The 21337-nt window shown below is 34.9% G+C and overlaps 1 protein-coding gene across 1 annotated transcript; it reads right to left on the bottom strand.

Annotated features, from left to right (window-relative positions):
• Positions 1-6266: 6266 nt before the first annotated feature.
• Positions 6267-7207, bottom strand: LOC140676118 (uncharacterized). Its single transcript, XM_072910823.1, has one exon. The coding sequence runs from the start codon at positions 7157-7159 to the stop codon at positions 6299-6301; it is 861 nt and encodes a 286-aa protein (XP_072766924.1). The 5' UTR covers positions 7160-7207; the 3' UTR covers positions 6267-6298.
• Between the last annotated feature and the right edge of the window lie 14130 nt (positions 7208-21337).

Here is a 21337-nt window from a genome sequence, read left to right as displayed (position 1 = left end):
AGAAACACTGGTAGACATGATGGGAATGTTTAAAAGATTTTTAGAAAGTAGGAATATGATATTAAGTACAGATAAAATGAAAATTCTAGTATTTAATAGTGACAGAAAAAAAGAGAAGAGAATATGGAAATGGAGAAAAGAGAAGATTGAAGAGGTAGAGAATTTTAAATATTTAGGATTCATATTTAATAGGAAAAAAAATTATAAGGAACACATCAAAGAATTATATAGGAAAGGTAAAATAGCGACAGGTAAAGTTTGGGGGTTAGGCGAAAGAATTTGTAAAGATGATTTCGGCAGAAGATGGATGCTATAGATATTTGGTACAAAGTGTAATGTCTTACGGGGTCGAAATATGGGGATGGATAGAAGAAAAAAAGGAATTAGGAAAGATTATGTTAGATTATGTGAGATGGATATTTAGATTGGATTTCTGCACACCAAGGTACTTAATTCAAAGAGAATTAAGATTAGATAAACTAAAAATAGAATGGGGTATAAGAGCAAGAAGATTTGAAGAAAAGATAAGGGAGAAAGAAGAGGATAGACTAGTTAAATTGTGCTGGATAGAAAAGGAAAACATGAAGGAGAAAGAGTTATATAGTCAAGAAAGAGAAAGATATTATAATAATTTAGGGTGGGGTTTAATGGGGTAAACATAGATGAAAAGATTAGAGAGAGGGAAAAGGATGTTCAATTGCAAATAGAAAATGCTAGGATAAGAGATGCGAAATACAATAAGAAATATAAAGAAATAGGAAGAATAGATTTTAGCAAGTTGTCTAAACAGGAAAATTTTAGAAAGAGACAGATATGGAGATGAGGTACGTGCGTTACTTAAAATAAGATGTGGAAATATGGAGGAAAGTAATAAATATTGGAAAGAAGAAGAAGATAAATGGTGTGGATTCTGTAAAATAGGCAAAGACAACTTGGAACACTATGTAATAGAATGTCAGGTAGTTAAAGGTTGGTTCCGAGATTTAGGTTAAGTAGTAATGGAGAGGAAATATTAGCTAAGATATGGAACGAAGAATTGTATGAGAAGAAAGGAAGGATATTGAAAAGGCTGTGGAAAGAAAAAGAAAAGAGGAGAGGAAAAGATATATATAAATAGCTGTGATAAAGTGGCTGTTAAGTTAAGCTGAAGAAGTTATTTATGTTTTATGTGTTATGTTTTATGTTATATGATACATTATATTAAATTTAATTATTGTAAAAGATATGAACGGGTATGGATGGATGAGTTAAAAATTTTTGTAACCGCCAACCAAGTTCCTTCTTGGTAGAAGCTGAAGAAATAAAGATATTATATACATAAAACTTATAAAAAGACTTGCGCCTTCGTAAAAATACTTGTACGTACAATCTTCGCATTAGTTTTCTTGATTACAATAAAAAAAATTTGAGTTTTCTTTGGAGTAGTACTTATGCATATTTACTCTAAAATTAACTGAAGAATGTAGTTTTGGTAATTTTTCAACTTCAAAACGTTTAGTTTGCAAAAAGTGTCTTTTTTCAATCACTTATAACTCCAAAATTATTGATGCCTCGATATTTTAGCTCAAGAAAAATCGTCTCTAAATGATCTCAAGAATCTGTCATTAGCAGGTTTTTCACTAATTACCGGACATCCTGTGTATGTATATATATATATACATATTTATTATTTTCCTGTGTATGTATATATATATATATATAAATATTTACTCATGATATATGTATATATATATAAATCTAGACGATTTAACCTGGGTGTCCTATTTTAAATATTTACTCATGCAGATTACCTATCCTACACGTTCGTAATGACTATGCAAACAACATCGACAATTCGAGCATCCGACGAAAAAAAAGGGAAAACTCTCCACCATATTCGATCGTAAACGCTTCTTTAATGGGACTGAAACACAGAAATTTCGAGCGAATCAAATGTATTGCCTTTGAAATTTACGTAGAGTAGCAATGCCGATGCATCTACTACTAGTGCATTGGATAATATATGACTATAAAAGAGATAAACAATTATAACAGGAAAATGACAAAATCTATATTATATATGTATATTTCTGTCATGCAAGATGTAAATTTGAAGAAAATACAATAATAAAAAATTTGGTGAAATAAATATCTAATAGATATCTTTAAAAAATCGTATTTATTTATTAAAAAGGTGTAAATGATAACAAAATAAGTCCATTTAATAACAATAAAATTATTTGTAAACAATGTATTTCATAATTTTAATAGATATTATGAATTAAAAATATTGCGAGTAAACATTAAGCTGTAAAAATAAAACAAAAAGATTTCTTTTCAACCTTTCACACAAAATTGTTATTTAAATCTAATTTAATTTGATCGTAATCGCTTTTTTTAGACAATATGCAAAACCGAAACGCAGAAATTAAAGCAACGTGTCGCTTTTCAAATTTACAAAGAGTAATGTTGCGGATACAGCTGCTGTCACTTCCACTTCCAATCAGTCATGTAACCATACGAAAGGTGTGAGTACGCATTGGATCATATATGTATTTCTACAAAAGAGATGAATAACTAGAACAGGAAAAAGTTTTTTATCTCTCACCAATCAAACAATTAAATTTTGCGTTTTTTCGAACTCAAGACTCTCTAAAATTTGAAAATCTACATTATATGTATATATCTCTATCATGTGAGATGTAAAGAAAATTCAATAATATTAAATTTTTTTAAATAAATATCTAATAGATATCTTTAAAACAATCGTAGTTTTTTATTAAAAGGATATAATTTATTTATATCAAAATTAATTTATTTAGTAATAAAAACTTTATTATTTGCAAATAATGTACTTCACAATTATAAAAAATATAATGACTTAGTAAAAATATTATAAGTAAGCATCAACTCTGTGAAAATTATGAAAAAAATTAGATTTTTTATACCTAATTATTCTTAAAATTGTCATCTTGATCTAAAATTTAATAGTAACTTCAAATAAGAAAGACAATTGATGTTTATTTTGCCGAGGCAAACTCTACTCGGTTATTTTTCAGGTCAAACTCAGTGTAATAATGATTAATAAATACATCGCCTAATATCCAGACATCAGACGGAAGATCAGATTCACGGAAGATGCTTACACATATACATATGTATATTATATATACATACATGATGCACGCATATATATATATATATATATATATATATATATATATATATGCATGCTATCATGTTGTATCTATAAACAATAATAAACATTATATATACAGTATAACATATTGTATGTATAAATTAAAAACATTTTCAACAAGTGCGTAATATATATATAAAACACGTATCTATTAAAATAAAAGCTAAAAATATGTGATGATACTAGTCCTTGTTGGATCATATTGTAAAAAGGTGACTTTTGTGTGCTGCATTAATCCTAGAGCCATAGCTGTCGTGGAATAGCCCAGGCCCAATATACCGTCAAATTTCTGAGAAGTCAATATATCTGGTATTTTAGTAGCTTCCAAAAATGTTAGCAAGACCGGCAACCTATAAATATATTGTTATTAACAATAAAATATCACTGCATATAAAAATGAAATATATAGAAATATTTAAAAAATAATAAAGAAATTCAAAGGCTTGTAAAATTAAAAGAAGAGAATGAGGTAAAGGCATTAAAGGAGCCGTTTTTTATGTAAGTCATAACATTATAAAAGTTTAATATATAGTTAAAATCTATCAGAAGGTTTAAAAACTAACACTTATACGAGACAGCGAACTAATGATTACCGTTTTACTACTTGATATATCGTTGTGTTAACTTGACTAATTTGTAATCTTAATTTTAACTCAATTTTCTTGCGCTGAGGAGGGCTTGAAACATCAAGCCGAAACGTTCGTTTTTACATGCGAATTTCATTTACATATTATCCGTTATTATAATTTAATTTATATTATTCACGTATATTCTGTCTATTTCGTTTGCTTATTATGTATTTTAACGTCTTTGAACCATTTGATGGTCATAACCAAACTATTATATATTTAATTGCTTTCTGTAAACCTTCTGATAGATTTTAACTATATATTAAACTTTCATAATGTTATGACTTATATAAAAAACGACTCCTTTAATGTCTTTACCTCATTCTCCTATTTTTATTTAAAAATGTTTATAAAATACGATTTTAGTTTTGATTGACTTAGATTATTTGTTTAATGATGACACACATTTATCACATCAGTAGGTAAGTATCCAAATAGTCCATAAATAACATTTGTCGTATTGATTAGACAATCTTTTCGTGTGAATGTTTTCGAATTTCTGTTATCATATGTAGGATGTGATACTGTAAAGAATGGTAAATAATATCATAAGTTAGTACAAATATCAGAAAACTTAAAAATATAAAAAGATCTTTTAAATATTTTTAAATTATATTAGTTGAGTTTGATTCGTTATCAATATAAATGTTGTGGACACTTTAAATACTGACTTAACTTTTTGTTCAAACTCGTTTATATCTTGAGAGAGTGAATATGATAAATTGCAAAATAAATATCTGTATGCAAATTATATAGCTTGATTCTTGAATTTTTATGCTATTAATAATTTTAACTATAAAATGTACATGTATTCACGTTTTTTATTGAGACTTTGTTTGAAATATGTATTTCGATACAATATAATTAAATCTAAGATAAGTAAGCTCCCTATAAAAATCAAAATTGGTAATCGTAGGCAATGGAGAGCTGGTAAACCAGCTCTCCATTGCCTACGATTACCAATTTTGAACAATATAATTATATTACATTAATTTGATTCCAATATACATTTATACTCGATAATATGTTTAGTATAATATTAATTTTTTCGATGCTTATAAGCAAGAATGAATATTATTAATCTCTCGAATAATTATACAATATGTAAATATATAAAAAATAAAAATGCATTAAAAAGTGTATTAGATGAATAATCATTTGTTTATCATATCAAGTTAGAAGTTATGTAGCATTTACTAAGCATATAGCAATATTCTTAAAGAAAAAATATGTACAAAAATGTTTTTAAACCATTTTTATGCTTAATAAAAAGAGAAAATAATATTGTAAAATAAAAGAATATTATGAAATAAAATAATTTACTTCAATCTTGTTCGTTAGATTAGGTGGACATGTTTGAATCGCGCAGCTGATAATATGCTTGCTAATATAGATGCTATCTGATGCGCGATTTGTGGATATATATCTAATACTATAATTATAACAATACTATACTATAATTAAATAAAACTTATTTAACAATTTTGTTAAGTACCAACAATAAACTTCAGAACTTTCAACTTATTTTTGATCTAAAATATTGCTGTTACGTCAAGCTGGGTCGCGGCTCCTAAGAGTGGTCGGACCTTTCGCTTGACCGGTCGCGTATTTCAGAAGCTAAGCTTCTGGGGATTCCTCGCGACTAGGCTTATCCGGACGATGGATGTTTTCCTTACATTGGATGGTTACAGTGGTGACGCGTGAATATGAATCGGAGAGCTATCGGCGCGGAGAACTGACGCAGGGTGTACGGACGTAGTACAATGAAGTAACGATAAAACAGGCGCTCGCGTGAGATAGAGTGACGTTGAAATGGAACTGTATGGAATAGGACCGCGTACTGAGATGGAAACGAATGTGGATATGGAAAGCGTGTTGACTTGGAAATGGAATCGCGTATAGAACTAGAATTTCAAGGATGAGGAGCACTTCTAGACAGAGAAGTGCATCGTTCAGAGTCTCGAATTGATGTGTCGATTTTTGGGACTGTTTCGAAGTCCCTCGGTTTGTGCGGGTCAGGGTTGAAAAATGGGGTGGACGCGTAGGAAGGGTTATCTAAGGGTTCGGAGTAGCGGGAGAGTCTCATGGTGGTGGGAGAGCAGCTATTTTATGATTAACGTTTCGTACTGTCGGCTAGAGTCGGTAACAGTTATAACTTGTCTTAGTGAATAACTTATCGGCTAAAATGTAGTCGGTAACTTGTCTTTGGCTTTATATTATAAGTTTAGTGTTTCTTAAAAGTAAATGAGAAAAATTTTGGTGCCGGGACGTAACACCTCTCCCCTTAAAGAGAAATGATGGACCTTGTTCCAGCATTTTCCTGAGTTCTTATTATAAGCTATCTCTACGCTATTACTTATCTAGACGTCCTCTTCTAATAGTTTTCTGAGTTCTTTATAAGTTTTTGCTCTATCGTTTACGTAGCTAAGGGGTACTTTTTCACTGTGGGGAGGGGCTGTTGGGGGTATTTCTTCTGTCGTTGGAGGGGAAGTTATGGGCTGGGGGTTCCCTTGGTCGTATCCATTCTTCTGTCGCTTTGCTGTGGCTTTATGAATAGGAGGTTCGTGATTGAAGTCCAGACTGCTCCTAGTAGGTGTAGGCTCCAACCGTAGATGGAGTGGAGAGCGAATCCATGTATGATCGTGTCTACTATTAGCTTTATGAATCTTATGGTCATGAAGATGGCTAGAACTCCTGCGCTGGCGGAGCCGAATGTTACAAACGCCTTCCAAAGCCGCGCTCCTGCGCTTTCCGCTATTTGGTTCATGGTTTCTTCGTCGAGCAAGGTTAGTAGTGAAATACTCCCTGCAGGTATTTCTTGTCCCATCGCCCCTCTTGCTATCGTGTTCAGCATTGAAGGTTTTTCCATCGGGAACATGATGTGGTCTCTCAACCGGTCCAGATCCTCGTCAGAGTAAATGCCGCTCGTCGCGAGAGACGTAGGGCTTATGTATTTCCATGTTGGCGTAGTGAGCGGTTGAATGGTTGGTGGTGCTACTGACTCTGAGGGTTTTGGCGACAGCTTATACCAGGTGTTCAGGATTTTATACGTGACTGGCAGTAGTTCGTTACAGTCTCTCGGAGTTCCTGTTTTGGTGAGTATCTTAGATCTTGGTTGTAGGAACAGAGAATGGTTCTGGTAGGTTACAGGGAGTTCGCTGTAACAGGTTTTGGTTTGCCTAATTCGGCATTCCACTGGGACGCATTTAATCAAGTGTATGACTTCTCCCGAGGTGATGGCAGTGTATCCTGGTGATTTCATGATCCTGTGTGCCATTTTGTCAGGGGATATGCTCGCAAGTGAGAGTGCATTCTGTAGCACTTGTCTCTCTAGAGCGCATTTTTGTTCCATAATGTCGCGATATAGTTGGGTTAATTGCGTCTTTAGGTGTTTCTCTACATAGATGAACTTTGAGTTCACGTAGGAGAATATATCCAGGTTGTCTATCGGTGTTTTAGCACGAGTCCGGAATGTTTGTCCGGGCCGGGTATCGTGAATAAAAAGCTTTGGGTGTTCTGTTTGTATGATTTTGTAACCGCATATATTCTGTTCCCGTGTAGTACGTGCCAGGGCCAATGTCGTGTTCCGCGTGGTCACTGTGTAGACTACGGGCGAGTCCTCCCTACTGTTTTAGGCGTTAGTCGGTGAGCAGGGCCTTGGTAGAGGATGTCGTACCGATTGAACTGGCAGCTGTCTGAGGACATCACATTCCAGTATGTGGTAGTCCCGTCTGCATCGTTACATTCGCCGGTTGTCGCGCGGCATCGCGCTCCTAGCGGTAGGATGATCTCGTTATTGGCGTATCTAATAGGAAGAGTTAATTCCCGAGTGGTAATTTCTACCGACTACTACGTCGTCCCATGTGCCATAGGGGTCGCTGAATTGGGTTCCTGTACATCGACCATCCGTTGTGATTGTTCCAGCAAAAGTTAGACTGTGAAACGACGTGGAGTTTATCTTGATTCCCGTGATAAGGGCATTGCCTCCTAAAAATATGGTCCCGGTGTTGTGTAGGTTTTTGCAATTTGCAGCTGATATCTCTCTTATGTACTCCCGTTTGCCGTTGTGTACTACGGATACGTGGGAGTGCATTCCACAATAATAGATGGTCCTATCTATCTCGATCTTGCACTGGATACCCTGGGTGTGGTCAAACTCGCTTAGTTGTAGGAGCTGTACTTCTTCCTTTTGTGGTTCGATGTTGTCGACCCGACATTCTCCGATGTCTAGGAGCGATAAAGAGGTTATGTTTAGGCCACGCCCTCCGCAGTCGTATCCTATTATTCCCCAGATGGGTGGAGTCAAGAGCAGGAGGATGGCGCTGATTGCGGTGGTCTTCGTCATGTCAAGGTTGAGGCAGAACTGGCCGATCCTCCGTCCGGGCGGTCGTTATATTCGTTGTTGCCCTCGTCCAAGGAGTGGGAAGTGGTGGGGGCGCGGTGGGGAGAATGCTTTAACCTATCTTCGTGAACTATCTTATTTTTACGCGAACTAATAGCTAACTTAACGTTATGGTTCCTTAGTACCTCTATAATTTTATATGGGCCTTCGTATTGGTTACCTAATTTTCCTTTTACGGGTTGTTTTAGCAGGTATACGTCGTCGCCTACCGTAAATTCTCGTGTTTTAAATTTGCGATCGTAGTAAGTTTTGGATCTGATCTTCGCAGCGATCAAATGTTCCCGTGCGTTTTGTTGCGCATCTCTTAATCGGTTAAAAAGTGATGTTAAGTACTCCGCGTAGCTCTCATTTCGCTCGTTTATAGTGTCGGGTTCGCTTGACGGTACTCTAGCGATTTTTCCGAAAACTAATTCGAAAGGGGTATATTGAGTCCCTTCGTGGACGCTGGTATTGTACGAAAAAGAAGCTAGTTTTAAGTGTTTGTCCCATTCATTATTTCTGTCGACATATTGTTTTAGGTATTCTCATAGTACTTGGTGTGAGCGCTCGACAGACCCGTTCGCTTGAGGCCTGTACGCCGTGGTTTTGTAGTGTCGGATTTTGAATTTGCGGGCGACACTCTGCATGAGACTATTTAGGAAGTGAGTTCTTTGGTCTGTGAGGATGGCTTTAGGTGCACGCATACCAGCTCTTTGGTAAAAGCGTGTGCTACTTGTATAGCGCCGGCGCTTTGAAGTGGGACCGCCAATGAATATTTCGTCAATAAATCTTGTATCGTTAGGATATATCGGTTATCTGATTTTGTATAGGGCAAGGAGCCCATGATATCCATAGATACTTTGTCGAAGGCGGAGTCGGGGATATCGGTCAGCACCATTGGTTGTTTGGTTTTCACGCGTACCAATTTCTTTAATTGGTAGGGGCGGCAATTCTGGATGAAATTCTGGACGTCTGTTTTCATTCTTGTCCAATGGTATCGTTTCTTTAAACGGTTATAGGTTTTGGTGACGCCCTTATGTCCACCTATCGCGGAACAGTGAGTTTCCGAGATTAATCGTGATCTTTTGTTTTGGGGAGGAATAATTATCTGGTTAGTGCATGCAAAGACCCGTACCTGGGTGTCACCTAATATTCGCGAGATAAGGAGATATAAGGTTTCCCAAGAGACGTTATCACATGCGCCTTTGGTTATGGAGATAGTTTGCAGTCCAAGTTCGGTAACGACGTCTAAAAGGGATCGAAAGGTTTCCTTGATAATTTCTTTTTCAATTACGGCCGATACACGCTCCTTTGCCACTAGGGTTATGATCCGGTGGTTCCCGTCACGATGGACTCGTGCTTTCCCAAGGGGAATATCCTTGGTCATTGGTAGCAGTCCCGCCTCGGCAAGCGCTATGGCTCCCGGGTCGATAGGTATACCCGTTTGGGTGATGAAAGTGACGAGGTTATCTCGTCGGGTTAGAAAGTTGTCGGGAATGGATATAATTTTGAAGCCATTTGGGTTCCTCGCCTCGAAGGGCGCGTTGGGATTGTCCCCTATCTCTTCGTCGCTGTCCGAATCTGTGCTATCTTCGGTATCTGTCTGTTCTCTTTCGTCGTCCTTGCTCTCCGCATAACTATCAGAATCGATTTGCGCTGTCTCCTCGTTCAATGGGAGGATTTGGGTCTCGCTAATTCCTGCACCTGTTGTCTCCGGGGTGGTTTCCACGGGGTTCCTCGAGAGGGCGTCTGCGTTGACGTTCATTTTACCGGCCTTGTAGATTACTTCGTATTCGTATTCAGCTAATTTTAGACGCCAGCCTAGTAGTCTGGATGTAGGGTCCTTGACGGAATTCAGCCATACGAGTGGCTTATGGTCGGTGACGAGTTGGAACTTACTACCGTACAGGTAGGGGTGAAAGTGGTTTACGCAGTAGACTATTGCTAGGAGTTCCTTTTCTATGGTGGAATAATTCTTCTCGGCGTCGTTCAACAAGCGAGACGTATAGGCTATAGGGACGTCCTTTCCTATTGGTCCCTGGCTCAAGATACCGCCCACCGCGTAGCCCGAGGCGTCGGTGGTTAGTATGAACGGTTTAGTGAAGTCGGGGTTTTGAAGAACAGGTTCAGTGCAGAGCGCGTTACGCAGTTGGGTGAATGCCTGTTCTTGCTCCTCCTTCCAATTAAATTTCTCATCCTTCTTAAGCAGATCGGTGAGGGGCCGTGCTACCTTGGAGAAATTCGGGATGAACCTCCGGTAGTATCCCGCGAGTCCTAGGAACTGTTTAATATTTTTCGCGTCGTGCGGGCAGGGAAATTCTTTCACGGCTTGTATCTTTGAGGGATCTGGTTTTACGCCTTCCCTGCTGATAATGTGTCCCAGGTATCTGACCTCCTTTCTCAGGAATTCACATTTGTCTGGTTGCAGTTTAAGGTTAGCTGCACGCAATTTCTTCGCTAATTTGTTGAACTTGATTTCGTGTTCGCGCAACGAGCTTGCGTAGAGAACGATGTCGTCCAAGTAGACGAAGAGTTCGGTTCCTTGTAGTCCAGATAGTACTTGATCCATGAGGCGTTGAAACGTAGCGGGGGCGTTCTTTAATCCGAAAGGCATTCGGGTAAATTCGTAGTGACCGTGGGGTGTAGAGAATGCAGTCTTTTGCGCGTGAGATTGGTCCATAGGTATTTGGTGGAACCCGGAGGCAAGGTCGAACACGCTGAAGTACCTAACTGGTCCAATATTTCAGTAATGTTAGGCAGCGGGTAGACGTCTCCGATGGTTTTTTCGTTTAGTGCGCGGTAATCGATGACCATTCGCCATCGCTTGTTGCCCTTGGAGTCCGCCTTCTTGGGAACTATCCACAGAGGAGAGTTATATGGTGATTCTGATGGGCGTACCACATCATTCTCTAATAGCTCCTTGATCTGTTTATCTATTTCCTTCTTATGGATAGGTGGGAATCGGTATTGTTTGGTATGAATTGGTTGGTCGTCCATTGTGACAATTCGATGGGAGTCGACGGGGGTGTGCCCCAGCTTGTCTCCTGGTAAGCGAAATAGGTCGCTGTGGTCGTTTATCAGGGAGACCACGCTTTCTGCTTCTTCTTGATTCAGGTGTCCTAATCGGAGTAGATCTTTGATGCTGTCGACCCTGTTCCTGTCTCCTTCACTTTCTTGTTCATCGGCATCAATCGCCGTTATGGCCATGATTTCGGAAGGGCCTTGTTCTTGATTTCTCAAGTTATCTCCCGATGTTGCTCGATTTCTTGTAATTCTATCGTTGGCACTATCAATTCGCGCTCTTCGTCGTTGGTGTTTACTGCTTGCAGGTACGCTCTCCCGTCACGATTGCTTACTACTGCGTCTCCCAAGTATATTCCCTCACAGGCTTCCAGTCGAGGGATATATTCGGTGTGTATGTCCCAGTTTTTTACCTTGACGTAGAACGTTGTGCGGGAATGAGCGGGTATGATTACGGTATCGCGTTGCACGAAAGGGACCCGTATCCCCTGCCAAGAGACGGATTTGTCTTGGAAATCGATCTTAGAGGCATCTCGGAGGAACTCAGATCCTAGTATTCCCTCTTGTAGAATGGGAAAGTCGTCGGGTACTACATGTAGTTCCACTGGGTAGCCCATATAGAAGATTCTTACCGATCCAAGGGTCTTGATTTTTCCTTCGGTTATGCCGCTGAGGTACAATTCGTCGTCGTACACAGTTACTTCGGAGCGGATGTTTCGGCATTTATTAGGTTCGGGACTGCGCCCGTGTCTACCATGAAGCTGGTCTCTCGGGTCAGTTCGTCGGCAGAGAGGGTAACCGTAGGTGCGTGCGAGTGTTTCTGTGGGTTTAGGGTTGCGATTCTGTATTCTCGGGGAGAGTGACCTCGATAGAATTTACGGGTCTGGTTGGGCGAGGTGGCGTCGTCGGGGCCCCTTGGTGGCGCTCGCCCATCCGGTTTTCGGGGCCCATCGCGTTTCCCGCCTGGGAAGTCTTCAAGGCGTTATTATATTCCTTCTTCCTACATTCGCTGATATCGTGTCCCACGTTTTTGCAGTAGCGACATATCTTCGACTCTGGCCCTCCTCGTGGCGTTGCGGGAGGTGAATGCCTATCGAACGACCTAGGGCGTTTTTCGCGGTTGTACGCGGAGGTGGGTCGTGAGCGGTCGGCTCGCCATGGTAGTTGGTCTCGCGCTCGATTGTCGTCTGAATACCGCGTGCGTGGAGGAGGGGTGTACGCGTTCGGTCGAGTAGGGTTCTGCGCGATGGGGTACATGTCGGGTCCTCGGGGTGGCCTGTCGGTCCTTGTTTCGGACCGATCTCCGCCTTCCATAACGAGACCTGTCTAGTTCTTGTCTCCGGGCGATGGCTTTGGCCCTTGCGAATGCCTCGGCGGGGGTTGTGTGTAGGTTATTACCCATCTGGAATCGATATTCCAGGGGTAGTCCGTCACAGAATGATCTTGCCGTTAGTCCGTCGACTTCTATTATTGTTTTTTCTGTCAAGTACCCGGTTTCGCGGCGTTCTGCGTCCAATACGGCGGTGCGTAGGTCTTTAACGCGAGTGATGTAGTCCAAGATGTGTTCTTTTGGTTTCAAGTAGATGATGCTGAGTTCGCCCCGGTATTGATCGATTGTCTTGGGGGAACCGAAAGCGACATTTAGGAGGTCAATGAGTTGTGTAACGCTTTCGCAAGGTTCGTCCTCTACGGCGGAGTAAGCCCGCCCGCGTAGTTTGTTTATTAGTAGTTTGGTTAGATTACGTTCTGAGGATGGGGGCACTATCTCGCGAGTGCGTCTGCATGCGCGTACGAATTGGCTCAAGGAGATATTATACCCGTCGAAGTTGGGCACGGGTCGGTGGCCTCACGGAAGGTCACCTTGGGGATGGTATCGGGAGTCTCGCTGCTCGGAGGTATACTAGAGGGGGCGCCTCTGCTGGCACGCCGTGCGGTACAATTAATCCGGTTTATTTCATCCCGCAGATGCTCTATTTCTCCCACGATACCAGAGCTGAGGAACTGCACCTCGCTATTGTGCTCCATCCTGCGTTTTTGGTCCTCCAGCTCCTTTTTGGTGAGCTGGTGGAATTCGTCGAAAGCTCGCACATTCTCTTGATGCTTTTGTCGGGCTTCTTCTAATTTCTTGGCTTGGCGCGCCAATGATTCTTCTTTTAGTTTTAGTCTAACTTTGTATCGCTTCCAGTTCCTGACTACTCAGAATGATGTCATTCTCACTCGATGCACCACCTTCCGGAATTGCTGAAGCCTTTTTGGAGCGGGTTTCCATCGTGCCGGATTTTCTCGTATCCCACCGCTGTCACCAATTTTGTTACGTCAAGCGGGGTCGCGGCTCCTAAGAGTGGTCGGACCTTTCGCTTGACCGGTCGCGTATTTCAGAAGCTAAACTTCTGGGGATTCCTCGCGACTAGGCTTATCCGGACGATGGATGTTTTCCTTACATTGGATGGTTACAGTGGTGACGCGTGAATATGAATCGGAGAGCTATCGGCGCGGAGAACTGACGCAGGGTGTACGGACGTAGTACAATGAAGTAACGATAAAACAGGCGCTCGCGTGAGGTAGAGTGACGTTGAAATGGAACTGTATGGAATAGGACCGCGTACTGAGATGGAAACAAATATGGATATGGAAAGCGTATTGACTTGGAAATGGAATCGCGTATAGAAATAGAATTTCAAGGATGAGGAGCACTTCTAGACAGAAAAGTGCATCGCTCAGAGTCTCGAATTGATGTGTCGATTTTTGGGACTGTTTCGAGGTCCCTCGGTTTGTGCGGGTCAGGGTTGAAAAGTGGGGTGGACGCGTAGGAAGGGTTATCTAAGGGTTCGGAGTAGCAGGAGTGTCTTATGGTGGTGGGAGAGCAGCTATTTTATGATTAACGTTTCGTACTGTCGGCTAGAGTCGGTAACGGTTATAATGGGTAACTTGTCTTAATGAATAACTTATCAGCTAAAATGTAGTCGGTAACTTGTCGTTTGGCTTTATATTATAAGTTTAGTGTTTCTTAAAAGTAAATGAGAAAAATTTTGGTGCCGGGACATAACACTACATACTTACAATTAGCGAATTAATTATATTCTATTATATTCTTATATTAAATTATGTAAACTACTTACAACAACTTGAAGTGGTGCACAATGAACTTATTATCCAAAGATTTGAAGAGTTAATTTTAAATACCATCTTAAAATTTTTCGGCGAAGTCCCGATAGTAATTATGCCATAATATTGTGCATATTTATAATGAGATAAATATTTTAACTCATCTTCCGTAGAAAATGTAATTGTATTTCGATTATTCATTTTATGCAAGGGAATCCTTGAAATATAAAAGACATTTGTATATATACTTATATTTTTTGTACATATATCAATATTTTATATAAAAACGCACGAATGAACGTACAAACACACACACATACACACGGGGAGGGGAGTGACCTTGACAAAATATGTCAAGATCAAGGTCATCGGGACTGCTTTCCCTAAACGTAAGTTTTACCATAATGTGTAATAAATGAAACTTTTTTTGTTAATAACTTTTTAATAAAAAACGAACGTCGGCTAAAACCTTCTGAAGGTCATTCAGGAGGATAACCTTGATAACATATGTCAAGGTCAAGGTGATCGGGGCTGGGTCCGCTAATGTCAATATTTACCGGTGTATCTATACAGAGAGCGTGAAATAAACAAATAACAAGAACCAACTCACCGCTATCTATAAATAATCTGTTTATGCGACAAAATATTTACAATTAAATGTTTTAATTTCGAATAATTATATTTTCCGTTAAAGATCGTGATTAAATGTATATGAAAACAATAAAATAGACAAACTTAAGAAAGAAGCATTTTTTGAATATTCTATATTCCTACTTAATTATTGATAAACAAAAATATATCTCTATAAAAGTTTATGTTTGTTATTATTTAATATTTTTGTACAGAAATTTTAATGGATAGTTATTAAAAAACTTTAAATGCAGTTAAATTTAAAATGTTGAAATGCGAATATGAAAGAAAGGTCAATCTTTATAGTTATGCTAATTATCAATGTAATGTACATATATGTATATACATATATAAATATATACATATATATATATACATATATATACATATATATACAGGGTGTCTCATAACTAACGAGCCAATAAATAATAAAAATATATACATATATATATATATATATATATATATGTATGTATATATATGCGTGCGTGCGTGCGTGCGTGCGTGCGTGCGTGCGTGTGTGCGTATATATATATATATATATATATTGTGAAGGTCACCATTCTGAGAAAATACCAAGAAATTTTTGCCGTCGTTCATTATTCATTAAAAAAAATATAAACAAAAAAAGTTTTACAAATTATAGGTAATTTTCAAACACTATTAGATTGAATACATCTTACTCTTAGCAAGTTAATTTATTTAGATGTACCAAATCAAACGCGTAGCTGGTGAAGGCAGATTAAAAATATTATTAAAATATACGCAAAAGGAAACAGACAATACATATCAAGAGGATCAAATGTCACCTACATCACTAACTTTATCGATATTATTAAATATTATTTTTTAATTATTAAAGATATTATTAAAATATTATTTTTTAATTTATATAAAAATTATTTTTATTTATGTAAAAATTTTTATTTAATATATAAAAAATAAACCTTAAATATAATGGACTAATCAGAACGTAATGTCTTTTGTCTGCAATAGATGACGTTTTTGTGTTTTTCAATACAAAATTACTGCTCCTAAGCTAAAAAATATAAATACATATTTTAGTAAAAACTGACACTTCAACGAGTAATTAAAAACAAATTATTTGGTTAAATTATCTTGACCTAATCTTATTTTAGAAATGGATCACAAGAAAATGTATTTTTTAATAATTATACTTTTTTAATTTGAAAAAGTGCGATATATAATAAAAAGGATTTTTTACCACGATTTGTATCACGTTTTTTCTCTTTGTGGAAATAAAAAGCATAATTGCTTGAAAATATACTTTCTTCATACACCCTCATCACTTATTTTCAAAATAAAATCAATTCAAAAACAATCTTTTAATTAAACCTAATTTATTTTTTGTAAATCCTTACTCACTTCTAAATACATAACTGTATGTTAAAATATCAACTGGAGGGGTCCGATTTCTCGCATCAAGAACTAAAATTGCAATTGATAATCGAATATGCAGAGACGTTGACTACATTCACTTCGTGAACAATCGTGACCGGACAGTTAATAAGGGATGCGTAAAATATATGTAAAGCTTGCTGTAAATGTATCAAGGATAATTCGACTCGATAACTATTTTCGAGTAAATAAGTATTGTTTTATTAATTGACTTCTATGATAAACTTTGGTACGATTTTATCTACTATTTGTTTTTTTAATTTAAGTAATTAAATAATAAGCTTCTACGAGCAAGCTATGGGTGTATTTTTTTATTTATTATTCTAAATATATAATTAGTCAAATGACATAAAAATAGAAGAAAAATTGTGACGTTTCGACAATAACTTTTGTTTTTTCAGCCATTATAAATTAATTAAAAATTATAAACTTCAGACTTACATAAATTTAACGCAATGTGATGTCAGAAATGTTGAATATAGTTCGCAGATGTCATACTGTTGTTATAGACAATTTTATTTTTTGTATTTAATTCGATCTCTAGAATCCATAAACTTTCATGGATTTTGGTGTTCGTCTATTGGTTATATTGAAAAAATTGTTTTATTATATATATATATATATATATATATATATATATATATATATAGAATTTTTTTTGTATATTAGATGTAAAAAATAGATTTTTGTTTACCAAATTCATTTTATGGAATTCATGTTATCTTGGAGACTGGCCAGCAAATTAAATAATGTGATATATTTTATGTTTATAAATTATTGGAGGTGATATAAGAGAGACAAATGTTCGGCGTTCTTTATACATTATTGATCTACCACAAACGTTTTGATATTTCAAAAAGACAGTTAAGGATTGTTTTTAATTTAGATTGTTTAATATTAGCAAATACATATGATCTAATAAATAGTAATCTTCTATAACATTTGGACCATTTTTTTGTTGTTTGATATAAGAGGTTTCTGAAATTAATCTTTTATAACAATGCGTTTCGTGATCTAATATTTTTATGTTTTCCCAATAAAATTTATGATTTTTTTCAATTATATGTCGTGATATGACTGTTAATTTCGAGTTACGTTGGTTAATATTATTTTGATGTTTTTTTATTCTAGTTCTTAGCTGTCTTTTTGTCTGTCCTATATACAAGGCATCACAATCTCTATACTGTATTTTATACATGATATTGTTATTATTTTGAGGTGGAGTCATGTCTTTGTGTACCTTCATAAATTTGTTAAGACGATTCAAACATTTGTATCCCATGGAAAATTTAGTATTTCTGAACAATTTATACACGAACTCGGAAAGCTCTTTTGTAAGTCGTATATTTACATTTTTTAAATATTTTATAGCATAATTATAATAATTGACTTTTTTGACTTACTCGCGTCCAACATCCTTTGACGCGAACTCTGAAATAACAATTTTAATAAGGATTGATTAAAATACTGTACAAAAATATATTTTTGTTTATTAATAAATAAAGTAAGAAAATAAAAGGTTCTAAAAAAGTGATTCTCTCTTAAAATCGCTTTTGTCTACTTTATTATTTTCATATTTAAGTGACGACCTTTTACGCGAATACAATGATTCGAGATCAAAACATCTAATTTAAATATTTGAGAGTTTCAACTGTTATATGTATATCTGCAGCTATTCTAATTTCATGAAATTGTTTAAAACTGATAATGGCTCCAAAGATTTCAAATGACAAATTAGAACCTATGACATATGTACTATATTTTTATGAAAATATCTAATAGATTAATGTTTGCGCATTAATTACACTAACTCAGAAATGTCAATTTTTGTGTGCCACGTATGTTGATTTCTAATAAATTTGATGGTGTCTTGGGTCTGGACTATTCCTCAACAGCTATGATTCAAGATAAGATAAAGGAAACAACAGTGATGCCTGTTTTTTACAATATGGTCCAACAAAAATTAGTATCATTAAACGTTTTTAGCTTTCATTTTAATAAGTATGTAATTTCTGTATATATATATATAATGTATGTATATCAAAATAAAAAATATAATATAAATAAATATATAATATGTGAAGAGTCCCTTTAACCAATAGTGAATTGATATTAGGTGGTTCCGATCCCACTTATTATGACGACGAGTTTATCTATGTTTCTGTTAGTAGGAATTAGCAATTTAGAATGGATAAGTAAGTTATTTTCTAAAGTTTTTTCTATATTTCGCTGATTATTAGTTTTAACAAATTATTAAACATTATATATTGCGTTGTAGGATCTTACCTGTTGACTTTATTTGCGACAAAGGGTGTGAAACTATTATTTATACAGGTGTCTTGCGAATAATTGGACTAGGAGCGAACATTTTAGACATTAAAGACTTTATTGGAGTTAAAAGTTATTTTATTTGTTCAATAGTAAGTAAAAAAATCATACATTTTATAATATCACAATCCTCTACAGAAAAATTATAAAATGTAATTGGAATATAAAAATTGATATTTGCTATTTTACATTATAAATATGATATTATCTTTTGTTCATAGGTGAATTGCAATCAAATTTCAACTATGCCTGTAATTATTTTTGTTATAGGTGGTAAAAATTTTACTTTCACCAGTAGGGATCATGTCATTAATGTAAATATCATATATCATAATTCGGCTTAAATTACTTAAAAATTAGTTAAGAATTACTTAAAAACATACAAGCTCATACTATACACAATAATACAATAATTAATTGCTCTTATGCCAAATATTTTTTATTGTATTATCATAATATTGAGAGCCGTTACTTTACTAATTAATTATACACAATAATACTTCGTAGGATATAAAACTCGACGGTATTCCGATATTACCATCTTTGGTCATCATCCTGGGTCATCTAATCTCTGGATATTAGGTGATGTATTTATTAGGCGTTATTACACCGAGTTTGACTTGAATAATAACCGAATAGGATTTACATCTGCAAAATAAATATCAATTATCTTTCTTCCTTGATGTTATTAAATGTTAGTTTTAAATGTCAATTTTAAGAATAAGTAAGAAGGCATCTTCATAATTTGATATTCACTTGCAATATTTTTTATAACTCATAAATTTTTTTATTTCAATTATGAAATACATTGTTTACAAATAATGTTATTCTTATTGAATAGACTTATTTTGTTATAAGTATAATTTATACCTTTTTAATACAAAAATACGATTTCTTAAACATATCTATTGGATATTTATTTTACAAAATGTCTTATTATTGCATTTCCTTCACAGAACAACACTCAGTTTTATTTTTTTTTGTCAACGAGAAATTTAAACTATTTTAATGCCAGACTAAAGTTTAAGTCTCCTATCTATTATATATCAAGTATGAAAGTGGACCTCTTTTCCGTTTTAGAAATAATCAACATAAGAACACGTACGTAAACAGTCATCACATCAGTGTTTTATTTAATTAAAAATTACTATAATTCTATTTTTACTATTCTAAAATACACTTACTCTCTCAAAATATAGTTTTGACAAATAAAGTTAGATTAGGAGTTTAACTATCTACAATATTTACATAGATAATGAATAATAACATAATTATTGTAATTTTAAAATATTTTAATTATTTCTTCATTTTTAAATTTCTTCAATATTTATGCTAGCTGCTCATGATATTACTTGAAATTCTTTACAGTATCACATCCTTATCTATATCATAATAGAAATTATAGCTTATTCAAAGAAAAAAATTTTCTGCTGGTTTTAAAAGTTCCTAATAGACTAGATAAAATCTTACCTGTTGATATGATAAGTGTGAGTCATCAGTAAACAAATAATCCAAGTCAATCAAAATTATAATTGTATTTTATAACCATTATTAAAAATCATTAAAAGTTACAAAAAAATGCACATTTTCATTTAAAATCTTCATCTCTTCTCTGAATTTATACTTGATATATAATATATACATATATATATATATTTTATATTTTAATTTTACCTAAATTTTACATAAACTATAAAATATCTTGTAAATACTATTATTTATTTTTTAACTATTATACTATTATTAAAAATCATTAAAAATTACAAAAAAATGCACACTTTCATTTAAAATCTTCATCTCTTCTCTGAATTTATACTTGATATATAATATATATATATATATATTTTATATTTTAATTTTACCTAAATTTTACATAAACTATAAAATATCTCGTAAATACTATTATTTATTTTTTAGCTATTATACCGTTATAACTTTTTAGGCAAAATATTGCCAGAAATCGATTCATATAAAAAATTAATGTGATTGCATTATTAAAGTAAACTTCATTTAAAATTAACTAAAAAATATAATTTGTTAATCTTTTACGTCCACAAAGTTTACAGAACACACTTTTTTAATCGTTTATTACTCAAAAGTTATAGATATCTCAACATTTTCCTCTAAGGAAAAATTGTTCCTAAATTGAACAAAAGATCTACCCTTAAAAAAATGTTCGATAATTTTAAGACGATTGTCATTAATATTATTAAATATATTATCAAATTATTTTTAATTTATATAAAAATTCTTTTATTTGTATAAAAATTATTACGGCTTAAAGACCGCTGGCACTGGAATAAATTTACATAACTACCAAATAAGCCTGGGGGGCTCAGAAATAGTAGAGGATTGATAATAATAATACCGACTGCTTTGAGATTGCATCAAAAATTAAAAACATATGTTGTAAAAAAATAAAGAAATAATGATGTGCCACTATTTATATACGTATAATATAAAAAATAATGAAATAAAATGTGGATGATATCACCAGCGATGAAGTAATTCAAAAGGTACAATGGTTAGGCGACCAAACTGGCATAATTAAGCTTTTATTCAGTTATTCGATGTTAAACAAGCTTATTATTACAGCGACTTAACGTTTCAACCTTTGGTTTAGGTCCTTATCAAGTCTAAAAATTA

This window comes from Anoplolepis gracilipes, chromosome 2 (assembly GCF_047496725.1).
Source record: "Anoplolepis gracilipes chromosome 2, ASM4749672v1, whole genome shotgun sequence".
Classification (NCBI taxonomy): domain Eukaryota; kingdom Metazoa; phylum Arthropoda; class Insecta; order Hymenoptera; family Formicidae; genus Anoplolepis; species Anoplolepis gracilipes.
This window is presented reverse-complemented; position numbering and strand designations above follow the sequence as displayed.